This window comes from Balaenoptera ricei, chromosome 12 (assembly GCF_028023285.1).
Source record: "Balaenoptera ricei isolate mBalRic1 chromosome 12, mBalRic1.hap2, whole genome shotgun sequence".
NCBI lineage: Eukaryota > Metazoa > Chordata > Mammalia > Artiodactyla > Balaenopteridae > Balaenoptera > Balaenoptera ricei.
The window spans coordinates 63,241,458-63,258,251 of record NC_082650.1 but is presented as its reverse complement, the minus strand read 5'-3'; the positions used below and the strand labels follow the sequence as shown (position 1 = coordinate 63,258,251).

The following is a 16,794-nucleotide window of genomic DNA, read 5'->3' as shown; positions in this document are numbered from 1 at the left end:
GTTGAATCTCAAAACCTGAATGTGCAGTGAAAAAAGAAGTTAGAGGAAAAGATGTAGTATAACTTACATAAAAATACCCCAGGATAGCTATATTTTTAGGGACTTATACATATATAACTATTTTCAAAAAAGCAAGTAAAGGAGTAATATAAAACTTAGAATAATAATTATTTCTGGCTGGGAGGGAAAGAGACACTTTTAAAGAGGCCTCTTAGAAGGCTTCAGAAATGCTGGTACTTTTCTGAATCTTCAGGTATGTAGTGGGTACCTGGGTATTCTTTTTATTATTATTCTTTAAAATGTGCACATATGGGATACATTCACATATGTATATTTCACAATGAAAATTTGTTTAAAAAATCCAGTGAGATTTTAAGGAGAGCCCTTACAAAATTGTTCACATCAGCAACTTCTAGACTGTGAGGATTTCCTTATTACTATGTAACCAAACAAAATAGAGAATTCTCTTGGCTTCTGAGGCTAATGTAAGGTGAAAAACCTTCAGCTGTTAACCCCTATTTCAAAAGTTCTTGCTCGTCACAGCTGCCTCATTGTTCTCAATTATTTCTATAAGTATTCCAACACACACGTGATTTTATAAATATGTTTGCAAATTAAAAATGTCATCTCTGTTTACTTTTTAGCTTCCAAGTAAAGTTTCATTTTTTTTTTAAAGGGCAAGCAGTTCCTTAATTTTAGAAGTTTGAAAACAGCCAGTGTCCTCCAGTTAAAAGCAACTTTTGGACACGTCACATCAAATACAGTTGTCCTTTATTAGTGAAAGCTTCCCAGCAGAACCTTAGACCAGTTTCTAAGAGAGGAATGAGTCATCTCTAGTTGGGAAAAGAGTATGCGAGTCCAGCCCAACTCTACTCTGCCCCTTTGCTCCACTCCTATGAGACGCTCAGAAAATGCTCTCCCTTCTCTCACCCACAGCCCTTCCCGTCCCTCACAGACCCCAGGGGGCTTCTGCCGGGAAACCAGAGACCCGCCCACTCAGTGAGCCCCGCCCCATCCCGGCCCCGCCCCTCGGGGCTCCCGGAAAGCTCTGCGTGCGCCCTTCGGGAGGCGGGGCTGCTCGGGCTCGCAGCAGGGCAGGCGTGGGCTCTCAGTACTCCCAGCTTCAACGTCTCGGGCGGCCGAGTCTCTACTGGTGGCTGAATTCCTAGACCCTGGTGAGTGGCTGGAGGATTCTGAGCCCTGCAGACGAGGTTTTGGCCGGCACCACGGCCACCCCCCAGCGCCTGCGCGCTCACCCGCCAGCCAATCTGCTCGCCTGCAGACGGCCTTTGACCTTGCGCCCCTCCGGCCCGCGGCTGGCGGCTTCAAGCTGCGAGCTTTGGGACCTCAGGACACCCTACTCTGTCACTCTTACCCCTTATTTTGTCTGGGTTAGTTTTATTGCCTTCTATATACTACTTTATCTCGACCCTGCTGGCGTCGTCTCTGCCACTTCTTTGGAGCGGAACGCCCTGTCGCCTCGGTTTTCCCTTCCCTCCCCAGCAAGCTGGGTATTTCGGGAGTGATGGAAGCCTTTCAGAGCCTTGTCCTTTTGTCCCCAAACTCGGCCTTGAGCCTTGGGGGCAAGTGGGAAGGTCGAGGCCTACCGGGCTTGCGCTATAGCAGGAAGGTGGCGGGCTCCGGTCTCCAGCCGCCCGGGTGTCGGGAGAGGAGAGCGAGGGTGGGGAGGCCGAGGCAGAAATGGGTTTTCCATTCACCTGTTCACACGTTTGGGCACTATCATCTTAGACTGTTCTCGTTTGCTGAATCGCAGGGTGCAACTCTGCTGGAATAGTATCTTTTCCCATTTTCTAAAGGAGCAAATTGAAATTTAGGCAGTTAGTTTGTTTTCGTTTCAATGTTGCAAGACCCTGCGGATAAGAGTTAAGGGAAAATGCGGAAGTGCTTAAAAAAATAAATAAAACAAGGGAGGAAAATGTTAATTATATGACCTTAAAGGCAAATAGGACTGGAATGGGTTGATTATGGTAAAGTATTTAGACAATAGTTTGAAAGAAAAATACAAAATAAAATCTAGGTATTGGTAATATTAAGTTAGGTTGTTTGCACATCGTTTTCATGACAATGTGTTACTCCCTTCATGTTGAGCTATATGTAAACCATGAAAAAATAGTGTTGTGTAGTGAATCTTGCGGATTTTCAGGCTTTATGCATAAAACATTACCAGAGCTGTTGGCTGTTAGTCACACGATGAATAGTAAGTGTCTGATAAGATAATAAGCTTTCTTCAGATTAAATTTGGACTACAGTTTATGAGTAGGTAACAGATAATCCTTGTTTTCTAAATCCATAATCTTTAAATGAAAACATGACCACATGTCAGCAGTTTTCATCTGTCACAAGATTTATGGTGTTATATTCTCTAAACTTGATTTGTCTAAAATGTAGGAAGGTGGAATAAGATGAGGACAAGAGCTTGAATTCTAGAGCCATACTTCTCTGCGCCTTGCTAGTTGCTTAACCTCAGACAGGTTGCTTAGCCATTTGTTAGCCCAGAGACTTGGAAAAAGTTACCAAATGCTTTGTACCTTAGTTCAGTCATCTGTAAAATGGTATTAAAAAGAAGTTATACATATTAGGTTGTTGGGAAGATTAAAATGGCAAGATGAGATTATGCTTAACTGAATTTCTGTTAAAGAAAGTGTACAGGTGTTTACATTAAAACCGACCTAAGCAAGGAACTCGTGGTACAGAAATGGATTTTGAAAGTTCCAGGTGTGTCTTCTAGTGTTAGTTGTATTTCTCTACAGTGGCTTCTTAGAAAATAATATTAGGAAACAGCTAGAAAAAGAAAAAAGCAACCAGAAATCTGTATAATAATAAATAATTAAAAAGTGAAATCTTTTTGGCTTTTCTGAGTAACAGGATAGGAGCTAATCCTTTTCGAAATCATAATTGATATCACAGTAATTCTGAATCTCTTATATCTCACTAGACCTCCAAGTCAAAAACAATCATTTCAAAGATTAAAAGACCTCCAAATCACCAAACACAAAAATAGAAGTCATAGAGTTTCAAAAGAACGTATTATTTCTATGTATTATTATGTCGTAAACTGCCCTTTGAAGATACTAGATTTTCATTACCCAGTACCTTGAGTATTGAATACATTGCTACTTTGGGAACCTTTACATCTGCAATTAACTTGGAATTTTTTTCTCTGAGGTGACTTCTGAAACTTCTTTCTTTTGTTGAAACCAAATAAGTAGTTCTACCACTCCTTTTCTACTAAAAATCGTTAGACCTGCTAGGCATCTCAAGTTTCATCGTTTTGCTAAGTTGGACATGATAATTTTTATTAAAATGGATTTTTGAAATTATTAGGTCTATCTATCTATGATTCTTCCTATATAATATGTTTAGTATAGACTGAAGAATCTGTTTATACACATACTGCCCAAATAGACACCAATGTCAAAAACAAAAGGGCCAGACATTAAATTCTTTAAGCTGAACATTTAATGGCCACTGACTAAATGTAAAACATATTGGGTTCTACTAGAGTGTAAAGGTAAGGACTCCATTTCTGGACCTTATGGAACAATCTAGTAGGGGGTATAATACATTAAATAGCATGAAGCAATACATTAAAAAAGCCAATTTAAAAAGTAGGTAATGGTGTAATAATAGACTGTATGGGAAAGTGAGTACTTTTCACCCTGGAATCATTGGGAGAGGTATCAAGAAGAGGCAACAGTTCAGCCTTTTCTTGAAGGATTAGAGTAGTATTTCAAAAGTTAGATATATGGAGAATAGGTATTTAGAGTAAACTATGTGTTACTGATTGCTTGCCAGACACCCATCTTTAATAATAATCATCATGAGAATAAATAATTGTTCATATTTATTCAGTGTTACACTAAGCCAGAAATGATTCTAAGGGTTTTATAACATTAACTTATTTCATCCTCACAAAAATCCTCTGAGTGAGGTAGTAACTCATGAAGATGAGAAAAGAAGCAGGGAAAAGATCAAGCCACTTCTGTAGGTGAAATGGCTAAAAAAAGGCACAGCTAGAATTTGAACCCAGGCATTTGAACTGCAGAGCCCATACTTTTAATCACAGTGGTTTGCTGCCTTTATTTAGGTTGAGATGCCTTATTGTTCACTGGGATCAGGAGGTTGGGGGAGAGCCAGTGGATCACCTATAATGATGTGATAAACATTTTAACTGAATGAATTAAATAAAAGGAAAAGAGAAATTAGATTTAGAGGCAAAAGGGGGGGGTGGAATTGCGGCTTTTATAAATAGATATTTTGTGTTTTGTGTTCATCCATAGCTCTGAGAAATGAATCTAACAAATAGAAAAATGTCTCAGAACTATTTGTTTCATATATTTCTTCACTTTTCTTTTTTTAAAATCCGATCAGTATTTACATTTGATTAAAACATTACCCTTTTACATTTTATTTCACATACGTTATCTTGCATGATTTACAGAACAACTTTATCAGAAAACAGAACAGTTTATTTTTTTCTTTTAGGACGATTAAAAACAACTCAGGGTCACACAGTTAGGTCAACATAGCTGATTTGAACTTAGATCTTCATATTTCAAAATCAATATTCTTTCCATTATGTATCCTGACTCTTCCATGCATTTCACCCATTCAGCTGATCAACATTTCAAAAATCAATGTCTTACTAATTTCTGAATCTAGTAGTCATTCCTCCCATTCTTTATGATTTGTCAATATTCATTACCATTGATTATTTCCTTATAAAATACCTACTCCAAACAAACTTTTCTTCCTTATGAAATATTATGTTCTAATTTTAGAAGACAGCATAAGAAAATATCACTGAGTAAATGATTACCCAGAGGTAATCATTTTACATGTTTCAGTACACTTCCTTCCTCTCTGTAGTTGAGATCATATTATATCCATAATTTTTTTTTCTACTTAATGGCTTGTCAAAATTCTTACCTTCTTTAAGTAAAGGGAAGGATTTGTTTTTATCTTGACAACTTGGAAATTTTAGGACGGTAAATCATAGAAGCAGGTCAAAATGGTTATCTCATCCCTTTATTCCTATGCACAACGCTGTCACATTCCATACATAGGAATATCACTCCCTGGAGTCCTGCAGTGCAAAGCTTAAGGACTGTATGAGTTGGTCCTTCCCCGAAATAAGCAGGTATTATTTTAAGAGTTCATGTCCTCCAGTTTGCTGGTGATAGTCTTTTTTTTTTTTCTTTTCCATTTTCAAATAATTTTAGACTTAAAGAAAAGATTCAAAAATAATACAAACAACTCGACAATCCCTGTATATTTTTCCTGCAGCTTCACCAAATGGTAATATTTTGCCACATTTGCTTTATCATTACACACACACACATACACACTCGTATATTACATTGTATATAATTTTACATACATATTATATGTAATATGTGTACATATGCATATATGTATACATATATATATATATATGTAGGTACATATCTGTGTATGTGAGTATCTTAATATGTTGTCTGATGTATCTTTGTGATTAGATCCGGACTAATACTGACAGAAATACCACAGCAGTGATTCTGTGTTCTTCTTAGAGCATCCACTCTGTAGACTCAAGATATCTACTTATTCAAAATTAACTGCTAAAGTTAATTTTGATCACTTGTTTAAGGTGGTGTCTGCTAGGTTCTGCACTGTTAAGTTACTATGTCTCTCTTTGTAGTTAATTGGATATCTTTTGGGGGGGAGATGCTTTGCCAATATGTAGATATCCTGTTTCTCATAAACCCTGCTTCTTTTAACCCCTCATTTAATATCCATTAATGATTCTTCCTTGATACAGTTATGGTAGTAGCCAAATAGTGATAGTCCAATTTCATTATTCCATCTAAATTTATTAGTTGGTATTCTAAAATGTCTTCTTTATTCCATTTGTTTATTTTTACATTTTAAAAATGTCAGTATAGATTCATGAATTCTTATTTTAATGTCTATAACTTCTTATTCTTTGTCATTATTTTGATGCTGAAATTGTCCCAGATTTAGTCAGTAGTTGCCCCTTCAAGCTGACTCCTGTGTCCTATGGACGTGTCTCTACACTTTTTGACTACTTCCTGACTTTCTGGCAAGATGTCCCAAGCTCATCTTGTACTTTCTCAGCCACGTTCTTGGAATCAACCTGGTTCTATCAAGTAGACAGGGGTACATACAATTCAGAGTCTTGTCATCAGATGTGTTTATTGCTGCCAGGATTTCCTTGGTTCTATACTCTCTCAGTGGACAGAGCTAGGAAATAAATTGCATGTATTTATATGTGTACACACCCACCTACCCACACACACACTCCTATTTATTGATCTTTTAAAAGCCGTACATCCATACTGATACTGACAATTACAATCTGACAACACAAGTTTTGTTTTAGCCTCCCACTTCCTACATTTGTAACTCACTTTTTTTTTTTGTCAGTGAAAAACCTGGGCCCCATTTCACAGCATATATTGCTTATTTTTACAATACACATTAAGTATTTTAAGAATTGCTAACCTGTTTCATAGCAAAAAATAACCCACTTACTAACTGGAGTTTAACATTAAATATTTTTCGTTTGTTTTGAATATGTGAAATATAATGTGGCTCAAAAAGACAAAACTGCATAAAATGTTATACTCAGAGAAGAGTTACTTCCATTCCCTACCCTTCTACCCCATTTTCATCTCCCCTTATTTTCCACCCAGTTTCTAACTCTGTAGATAATCAACCTTATTAGATTCTTGTTTTCTGTGTTTCTTTTGCTCACTTGAGAAAATGTATTTTTTCTTACTTGCATTTTGCTTTTTTCATTTAGCCAGTATATCCAGAAAATCACTTTCCGTCATCTCAAAGAGCTCTTTCTCATTTTTTTCTGAATACTCAACATTTTACAATTACAAACAATGCTGTATATGAACTTATGTATTTACTATTGGTTGTGTATTTTCAAGGTAAATTCCATGAAGTAGGATTGCTGAGTCAAAAGGAAAATGGATGTGTAATTTTGTTAGATATTGCCAGTTCCCAAAAAATGTTGTACAAATTTGTATTCACTAGCAATGCATAGGAGTGCTTCTCACTGTTTTGCCAACAGGATGTAGTTTCATACTTTTTATTTTTTGCCAATCTCATAGATAAGAAATGATACCTTTGTGAGGTTTTAATTTACATTTTTCTAGTTTTGAGTGACACAGAAGATCTTGCAAATATTTTCATTCAGTTTGTCAGTTGTCCTTTCACTTTATTTTATAGTGCTTTTCATATATATATTTAAAAATTAATGTAGTTAAGTTAATCTGTTTTTTATTTATTGCATCTGAATTTTGAGTCATAGGTATAGAAAGCCTTTCACTATACTAAGGATACAGGGGAATTCAGGTGGGATTATATAAGTATTTGAATGATTCTAGCCCTAAAACTTAATTTTTCTTTGAGACATTAGGGTAGGAAATAGGGGGGGTTATTTAAAACCTCTGATTCAAAAGTAGCTGCAGAGAAGCTGAGAATATAAGTAGAAAGTGGCGGCTGAGAAAATGAACAGAGCATTTGGTACTTTCATGGCTCTTTGGGGACCAAAATTGGAATTCAGGGCCCTTCCAAAGCCCATCCTAGAGGAGGGATCTTGATAAATACCTGTGACTTTGATTTCAGAACCCATGAGTATAAAGGAGTAAAGATGAATCAGAAATACACCAAATCTTCGGAAGGACTTATACCTAGTTTTGAAGATTTCAGTCTGTGATTATATTAAGATAATCTTCCTCTACCCTAGAAGTCTTCAAGAAGCAAAAGTAAGCTTTCTCTGAAGGAAAATAATATATAGAGCCTCACATTGTCTCTGAAAATTTTCATATGTGATGTCTGGCATTCAGTAAAAAAATAACCTAGCCTATAAAAAAAAGAGTTACTGTCCAGATATTAAGAGGAAAAAACCAAACAGGCAATAGAAACAGAATCCTAAGATTTCAGATTCAGGTTATTAGAGGTGGACTTTAAATAAATGGGATTAAAAAATTCAAGGAGTTAAAAAAGATGGAAAATTTTAGCAGAGAACTGATATCTCTAAGAAGAGTCAAATGGAAATTCTAAGACTAAAATTATAACTGAAATTAATTAGTCACTGCTGAAGAGAATCAGGAAACTGAAAATAGTGCAGAAGTAAATACTCAGACAACCATGGAGAGACAAAAGGAGGAAAATTTTAAAGAATATTTAAGAAACACATGGGACATAAAATTCTGATGTGTGTAACGTATTCCATAATGAGAGATGAGAGAGCAATAATTGAGCAAAAGTGGTATTTGAAGAGATAATGTTCAAGAGTTTTACAAAACTAAGGAAAGATACCAACCCAGAGATTGAAGAGGCACTTTGAACCTCAAGCAAGATAAAAGTTAAGAGAACCGTACTCCTATATATTCCATAGGAAAACAGCTGAAAACCAAAGATGAAGAGAAAAAATATTAAAAGTAACCAGAGAAAAAGAAAATACATTATCCTTAAAGGAATAAAGAGAAAAAATAATAGTTGGATTTTCATCATAGACAGTCAAAGACAGAAGATAAGGGCGGTGCTGAAAGAAAATAATTATGAATATAGAAGTGTATACATAAAAAGTTCAAGTGAAGGCAAAATAAAGATACTTTCAAACAAACTAATATGAAAAGAGTATCAGCAGACCAACACCAAAGACCCTATTAAAGGGAATTATTTCTTCATCCTAAGGGAGATTATTTTAAATGGAAGTATGGAGATGGAGCAAGTGAAGAACAAAGGAAAGGGTAAATATAATGAACATTGACTGTACAGAACAATATAATATCTGGAGGGGTATAAGGTATGTGTAAAAAAATAAAATATACCAAAATAGGAGCCAAAAGTTGGGGCAGGGATAAAGGAAACAAAATCTTCTAAGAGTGCTTTCATTGTTTAAGAAACAGTAAAGTTCTAATTCATACTGGATTTTGACAAGTGAGGGTACATGCTTGTAATCACTAAGATAACTAAATTAATAGCAAAGAGATTGTATGATTAACAAGGAAATAGGGAAGAATGAAACAATTAAAAAGAAGATAAGAGAGAAAATAGGGCCGGTAAGAAGGAATCCAAAAGGAAAGCAAGTAGAAGGGTAAGGGTAGATTTAAGGATAAAAGTAGGAAGCAGATTTAAAGCTATAGTATCGATATTTGTAGAATTGTAAATGTGCTGAATACTATAATTATTGGACAGAGACTATCAGATTAGATTAAAACCAACAATAACAATAAAGCAATGTCATATTTCAAAAAAAAAACTAGTCATTTAAGGTGATGATGAGGTGATAAAAATGATATACTGTGCCAACATGAACCCAATAAAATAAGTTATAGCTATATTAATATTAGAGTGGAATTTAAGTCGAAACCCATCAGTAGAGAAGGGAAGGAACATTTCATTATAAAACAAGATTTAATACTTTAGGAAAATATAACTCCTAAATTTGTCTCCACATAATAACATCAGTGACAATTATATAATGTAAGCAGTTATAGACATGGCATAATGATGGTGGGGGATTTTCAACACAAGTAGAAGAAAGATGAGTGAGAATATGAAAAATATAACCCACATGCTTAGTGTATTTGGTTTGGTAGACATATGTAGAACTCAGTAACCACTAGCTGCAGAATATATATTCCTTTCTGGTGCATATGGGATACTTAACAAAATTGTTCATAGGTTGAGCCTTAAAGCAAGTCTCAACATAGTTCAAAGGATTGAAATCACACCGGGAATGTTTTCAGTTGACTCACACTAGAAATTAATAACAAAAAGATAAATTTATTTATTTATAAATTTTAAAAATAAATCTAAGTAGCTGAAACTCATTTTCAGGACAAAGCCTCATATTGAAGAGTAACTTCTGGAAATAACTTTCAAATTGAGCAGGTTAGGAACAAAATAAAAGTGAGGGAAATAACAAATTCCAGGTAAATGTGGGAATGGAGAAAACCCCAACTGATCTCGGAAAAAAATTCAAGGCCATATTAAAACTTCACAAAAAAAACAGAAGAATGATTGCTAGAGTTGTGAAGCTAGAAAAATTATCATGATTGAACATTCATTTCAAACATTAAGGAAAAATTATTTCATGTAATATTTAGCAACAGAAAAAAGAATTTCAGTCAAATTCCATACAAAGTCACTATGGGCAAAAAAGTTAAACTTGTAAATACTTGAAGCATGCCAGAGAACCATGTTCATAAATATATAACAACTGTAACCTAATATTTAAATAGAAGTAAACAAAGTATGTGAGATATGAATGAACAAGTAAATTACAATTATGAAAACTCAGAAATGAGAGAATATTAAAATAATTAAAATTGACAAAATTCATATTCCTAACTGAAGACTAGAAGACAAACATAACAGATAATGCCATATGAGAAATAGAGGGTAACAAGACACTTAAAAATCAAAATTAAATGAAGAAAGAGGTGAAAAAGAGAAGGTGCAGTTGTAAAAATTCAGCAAAGATTCAATAAAAGTAATAGCACTTCTTGAAGAAGGAAAGCAAAGCAGTGAAACAATACTAAAGTTAAAATTGGAAATATTTGCTGACATAAAACAGTAGATATTACTAGGTTAATTTCTTAATAGGAAGATAAAGGATTTCTTATGTGATTGATTCTGTTTTCTCTACAAAGTATAAAACATGGCTATCTGAAGAGAATAAAGGAAATTGGTGATGTAGTAGCACGTTTGATGAAAAATGAGAAGGAATGAAATAATTCTTTTGAGGTTAGAAAAGTGAAAGTACTGGGGTATAGTAATAGGCTTGTTAAGCCATCTTGAATGTCCGAAATTTATGGTCATAAATTCAGAGTGAAAAGTCAACATGGTGTGTGTTTTTCTCCAATATCATTATGTGATTCTGGATCAAGGTCAAGCCAGGCATCATTTATTTGAGGTTCTACCAGATAAGTATTAAGGAAGGAGAGAAGTAAAGGAAGTTAAGGGTACAGTTGTCCTTTGGTATCTGTGAGGGGGCTGGGATTGGTTCCAGGACCCACGTGGATACCAAAATCTGTGGATGCTCAAATTCCTTATGTAAAGTGGCATAGTACAGTTTGCCCTCTGTGGGTTCCTCATCCGTGGATTCAAACAACCTGTGGATATGGAGGGCCTACTGTTTTGCAAGTGAGGAATTTCAGTGCTGGACTATGGGCTATAAACTGCTTCACTAGAGACAAAACATGAAGAAAAAAAGTGATGTGTAGAAAATGGAAAAAAATGAAATAACAATTTTGATTGAAAATGACGAGATCAAGATCATGAGTATGACACCTGCGTTGGTGAAATGCGGTGGAAGAACAGGTCATTAGAAGTGAGGTAGTCAAAGAATAAGTTTTTGAAATTCCATTTAATGACTAGGTTTTTAATATACTCATAAATATTTTGTTTTTAAATATGAACTTTTCATTTTATATTTATATTTAGAAAATTTTAGTCTCTCTATATGGAATGTTTCCTTTCTATAGTCAGTATATGTAAAATCTGTCCAAATGATGAAGAATGTATTCATTTTCTTAAATTCTTAAAATCTTTGTCTGACAAAAATGTAATTGTGATATTTCCAAATACATACTGCTGTTCAGTCTAGCCATGTGTAGATTCTTTTGTAGATATTAATATTTGATTATATAGTTAGTGTCATAATGCACTTTAAAATTTTGCAGTGTAACACTTTATGGTTTTAGTTTTCCTTTTGAATATATTGGAAAATATTGTTAATACCACTTATTAATTACCGGTTTTCAATAAATTACAGCTAAACATTTACCATTTTGGAATTTAAAGTATGACATCATGGCAAAGTTTCGAAGAAGGACTTGCATCACTTTGTCACTTTTTATTCTATTTATTTTCTCTCTGATGATGGGTTTAAAAATGCTGAGACCACATAAAGCTGCTTTTGGAGATCCTTTTGGACTTGACCTTCTTCCAGAAATTCGGCAACAAACTCCTCATTTGGTAAAAACTTTTGATTCCCAAAAGAGTGACAAAATCGACAGTGAAACAAACGTCAAGAATTTAAAAAGTGTTGAAATCACTGTGAAACCTTCCAAAGCCTCTGAACCTTACCTGGAAGAACTGCCACCTCGGAATTATTATTTACATATATTTTATTACAGCTGGTATGGAAATCCACAATTTGATGGTAAATATGTACATTGGAACCATCCAATCCTCTCGCATTGGGACCTTAGAATAGCCAAGAAATATCCACAAGGGAAACACAACCCCCCAGATGACATTGGCTCCAGCTTTTACCCTGAATTGGGAAGTTACAGCTCTCGGGATCCTTCTGTCATTGAAACTCACATGAAACAAATGTACTCAGCTTCAATTGGTAATTATTTTATGTGTGTGTTTAGATATGTGTGTGTATGTATGTGAGTGTGTATGTATATGTGAGTTTGTGTGTATAAATAATTTTTTGTAGAACATTAATTACTAATTAGTCTTGACATTGTTGTTAATTATAATTTTAAGCTTACACACCATAAATTAAACTGTTGTTAAGCATCTTTTAGCATGTTAACAATAACATTTCTGGATATAATATTTTTATTCATTTCTAATTTAGTACTCCTTCTGAATTTTATTAAATTATGATTGACATAAGCTGCAATGAATTCTCTCACTTTGATGTACATCTGTTTAAATATCACCCCAATCGTGAAGTGAAATATTCTATAGCTTCCCTTATTCAGCCCTCCCTACATACCAGGAAACTATGTATCTTATTTTTATCACTGTAGAGTAGTAGTTGTAAATGCTCTATTATTATATAAAAATAGAATCATCCAACACTTATGTGTGTGTGTGTGGGGTGGGGGGGAGTCTTTTGCTCAGTATGCTGTTTTGAAATTTACCCATGTTGTTAACTCTATCAGTAGTTTAGTCATTATTATTGCTTAATAGTATTCCATTGTATGATTATAGCAATTTGTTTCTGCATTCGTCTTGATGCACATTTGTGATATTTCATACTTTAGGCATGTAGCATAGAATTTGGTCTTTTTTTGTTTGTTTGTTTTTTAAACTAGTCTGACAAACTTATATTTTAACTCCTGTTTATTTCATTTATATTTAATGTAATACTGATATGGGTGATTTTAAATGTTTCATTTTGCTATTTGTTTTCTTTTTCTCTCTGTTCTATTCCTTTTCCTCCTTTTCTCTGCCTTGTATTGAAAATGTTTATTCCATCTTATATTCTCTTCTGGCTTATTAGCTATATTCCTTCATTTTATTTATTTTATGATTGCTCTGATGTTTACAACATGCCTCTTTAACTTAATTGTTGGGAAGTCACAAATTATTCTTATTGTTGTCCCCACTTCCTCTCAACTTTCTCTTCCCTCTAACTTCTGGCACTCCAATTACACATATTTACATAGAGTCATGTTGTCCCACAAGTAAATAATATGAAAAAAATGTGTAATTGGGTGTCTAAAAATTCTTCAATTTATTAATATACCCTTTATAAAACTCTCCCTGTTTTGGTTCCCTCTTTCTTGTTAGTGTCTCTAGCACTAGGGCCACAAGAAGAAATTGGGTATTCTCACATTTTTCTGACTCTTCAGAAGGTGCCAACTCACTGTTGAGCTGATATGGGTATAGAAACATGCAAGACTTTTTCGTGAACAAAACAATATAGAGTTCTGTGAATCTATATCAACTATGTGCAAGATGACTTGTTTTTCTTTTGTGGAGTAATTGGTTACTTTTCAACTATTTTTTGAAAATCTAACATTCTAGTATATATTTATAGCTCTAGTTTCTATGTTGTATGACAAAATATGACACAAAATAGGATTGGTAAATTGAGAGAGCATTGACTGCTGTGTGTGTATGTATCTGCCTCTATTTACAATTTACTTTTGGAGGGAGAATCTTTCAAAAGACTTCTTTCCTATTTTCTACAAAGTATTTGTATCACATTCAAGTCATTTTTGTTATTTCAAGATTGATTTGTTTATGGCTATAAAAGTATACAAAGAGGGTTTTTTTAAATCTCAGATGTATAACTTACATATGTATATATACTCATAACACATATAACTATTATATATAAATATATAAATGACATACTGCATATTTTATAATTTTAATTGTGATTAGGAAGTTTCAGTTCATATTTAGATTTATGCCTAACATTTATAAAGATCTTCCCCATATATTATTTACTACTATATAATTTTTTGGACATGAAATGTTTCAGAACATTGTCAACAGTACAATTTTAATTTTAAGTGTTGGCAGTCACACTATTGAGGCAAATATTTTATTTCTTTGGTTGATTTTCTACTGGGGAACACCTAACACTTGTGAGTAATAAAAGTGACATTACAGTCCATCTGTAAATAAATTATTTCCTTATCCGTTAAACATTGAATTATACTCATTGAGAAATAACTGACATATAATGTTATATAGGTTTAAGATGTGTAAGATATTGAATTTATATATTTATATTTCAGTATGATTGCCATTATAGTGTTAGCTAAAACCTCTATCACATCCCCTAATTATCATTTCTTTAGTGATGGGAATAATTAACACATAGGCTCTTAGCAGGTTTCATGTTTATGATTCAGTTTTGTTGTCTATAATCATTGTACTGGGTATTATATCTCCAGGTCTTAATTTATATACTAGTTGCAAGTGTGTACCTTAAACAATATATCTCCCATTTCCCCAAGCCTGATCCCCTAGTAACCACCCTTCCATTCTGTTTCCTTGTATTCAATATTTTTTTATATTCCACATATAAGAGATAATTTGTAATATTTGTCTTTCTGTGTCTGACTTATCTCACTTAGCATAAATCCTCACTATCCATCATGTTGTTGCAAATGGTAGGATTTCCTTTTTGCTTGTGGCTGAGTAGTATTCCATTTCCATATATATTTTATATATATACATATATATTTCATATATATAATGGAATATATATATACACACACACCACATTTATTCATTGGTGGACACTTAGGTTGTTTTTGTACGTTGGTTATTGTGAATAATGCTGCATTAAACTTGGTAGTGCACGTATCACTTTGATAACCTGTTTTCATTTCCTTTGGATATATGCCCAGAAGTCAGATTGCTACATCATGTGGTAGTTCTGTTTGTAATTTTTTGAGGAACTCCTATACTCTTCTCTGTAGTGGCTAAACTGTTTATAGTCCCAACAGCTGTGCACAAGAGTTCCCTTTTTTTCCCATATCTTCACCAACACTTGTCACTCTTTTTTTCTTGGTGATAGAGCTCACTGTGGTTTTGATCTGATCTTTATGATTTCTTTCCTTCTGCTAACTTTGGGGTTTTTTTGTTCTTCTTTCTCTAATTGCTTTAGGTGTAAGGTTAGGTTGTTTATTTGAGATGTTTCTTGTTTCTTGAGGTAGGATTGTATTGCTATAAACTTCCCTGTTAGAACTGCTTTTACTGCATCCCATAGGTTTTGGGTCATTGTGGTTTCATTGTCATTTGTTTCTAGATATTTTTTGATGTTCTCTTTGATTTCTTCAGTGATCTCTTGGTTATTAAGTAGTGTATTGTTTAGCCTCCATGTTTTTGTATTTTTTCCTATAATTGATATCTAGTCTCATAGTGTTGTGGTCAGAAAAGATACTTGATACAATTTCAATTTTCTTACATTTACCAAGGCTTGATTTGTGACCCAAGATATGATCTATCCTGGAGAATGTCCCATGAGCACTTGAGAAGAAAGTGTATTCTGTTGTTTTTAGATGGAATGTCCTATAAATATCAATTAAGTCCACTTGTTTAATGTATCATTTACAGTTTGTGTTTCCTTATTTATTTTCATTTTGGATGATCTGACCATCGGTGAAAGTGGGGTGTTAAAAGTTCCCTACTATTATTGTGTTACTGTTGATTTCCCCTTTTATGGCTGTTAGTATTTGCCTTATGTATTGAGGTGCTTCTATGTTGGGTTCATAAATATTTACAATTGTTATATCTTCTTCTTGGATTGATCCCTTGATTATTATGTAGTGTCCTTCTTTGTCTCTTGTAATAGTCTTTATTTTAAAGTTTATTTTGTCTGATATGAGAATTGCTACTCCAGCTTTCTTTTGATTTCCATTTGCATGGAATATCTTTTTCCATCCCCTCACTTTCAGTCTCTATGTGTCCCTAGGTCTGAAGTGGGTCTCTTGTAGACAGCATATATGCCAGTCTTGTTTTTGTATCCATTCAGCCAGTCTGTGTCTTTTGGTTGGAGCAATTAATCCATTTACATTTAAGATAATTATCAATATGTATGTTCCTATTACCATTTTCTTAATTATTTTGGGTTTGTTATTGTAGGTCTTTTCCTTCTCTTGTGTTTCCTGCCTAGAGAAGTTCCTTTAGCATCTGTTGTAAAGCTGGTTTGGTGGTGCTGAATTCTCTTAGCTTTTGCTTGTCTGTAAAGGTTTTCATTTCTCCGTTGAATCTGAATGAGATCCTTGCTGGGTATAGTAATCTTGGTTGTAGGTTTTTTCCTTTCATCACTTTAAATATGTCCTGCCTCTCCCTTCTGGCGTGCAGAGTTCCTGCTGAAAGATCAGCTGTTAACCTTATGGGGATTTCCTTGTATATTATTTGTTGTTTTTCCCTTGCTGCTTTTAATATTTTTTCTTGTATTTAATTTTTGATAGTTTGATTAATATGTGTCTTGGCATGTTTCTCCTTGGATTTACCCTGTATGGGACTCTCTGTGCT

At 34.0% G+C, this 16,794-nt stretch overlaps 1 protein-coding gene across 1 annotated transcript in view; it reads left to right on the top strand.

Moving 5' to 3' along the window:
* Window positions 1–1,071: 1,071 nt before the first annotated feature.
* MANEA (mannosidase endo-alpha) overlaps window positions 1,072–16,794 on the top strand; it is a 70,247-nt gene continuing 54,524 nt past the window's right edge. The window contains exons 1-2 of the mRNA XM_059941562.1: window positions 1,072–1,175; window positions 11,825–12,406. Of these exons, the coding sequence (XP_059797545.1) occupies window positions 11,863–12,406 (544 nt within the window). The 5' untranslated portion in view covers window positions 1,072–1,175; window positions 11,825–11,862. The remainder of the gene's footprint in view (window positions 1,176–11,824; window positions 12,407–16,794) is intronic.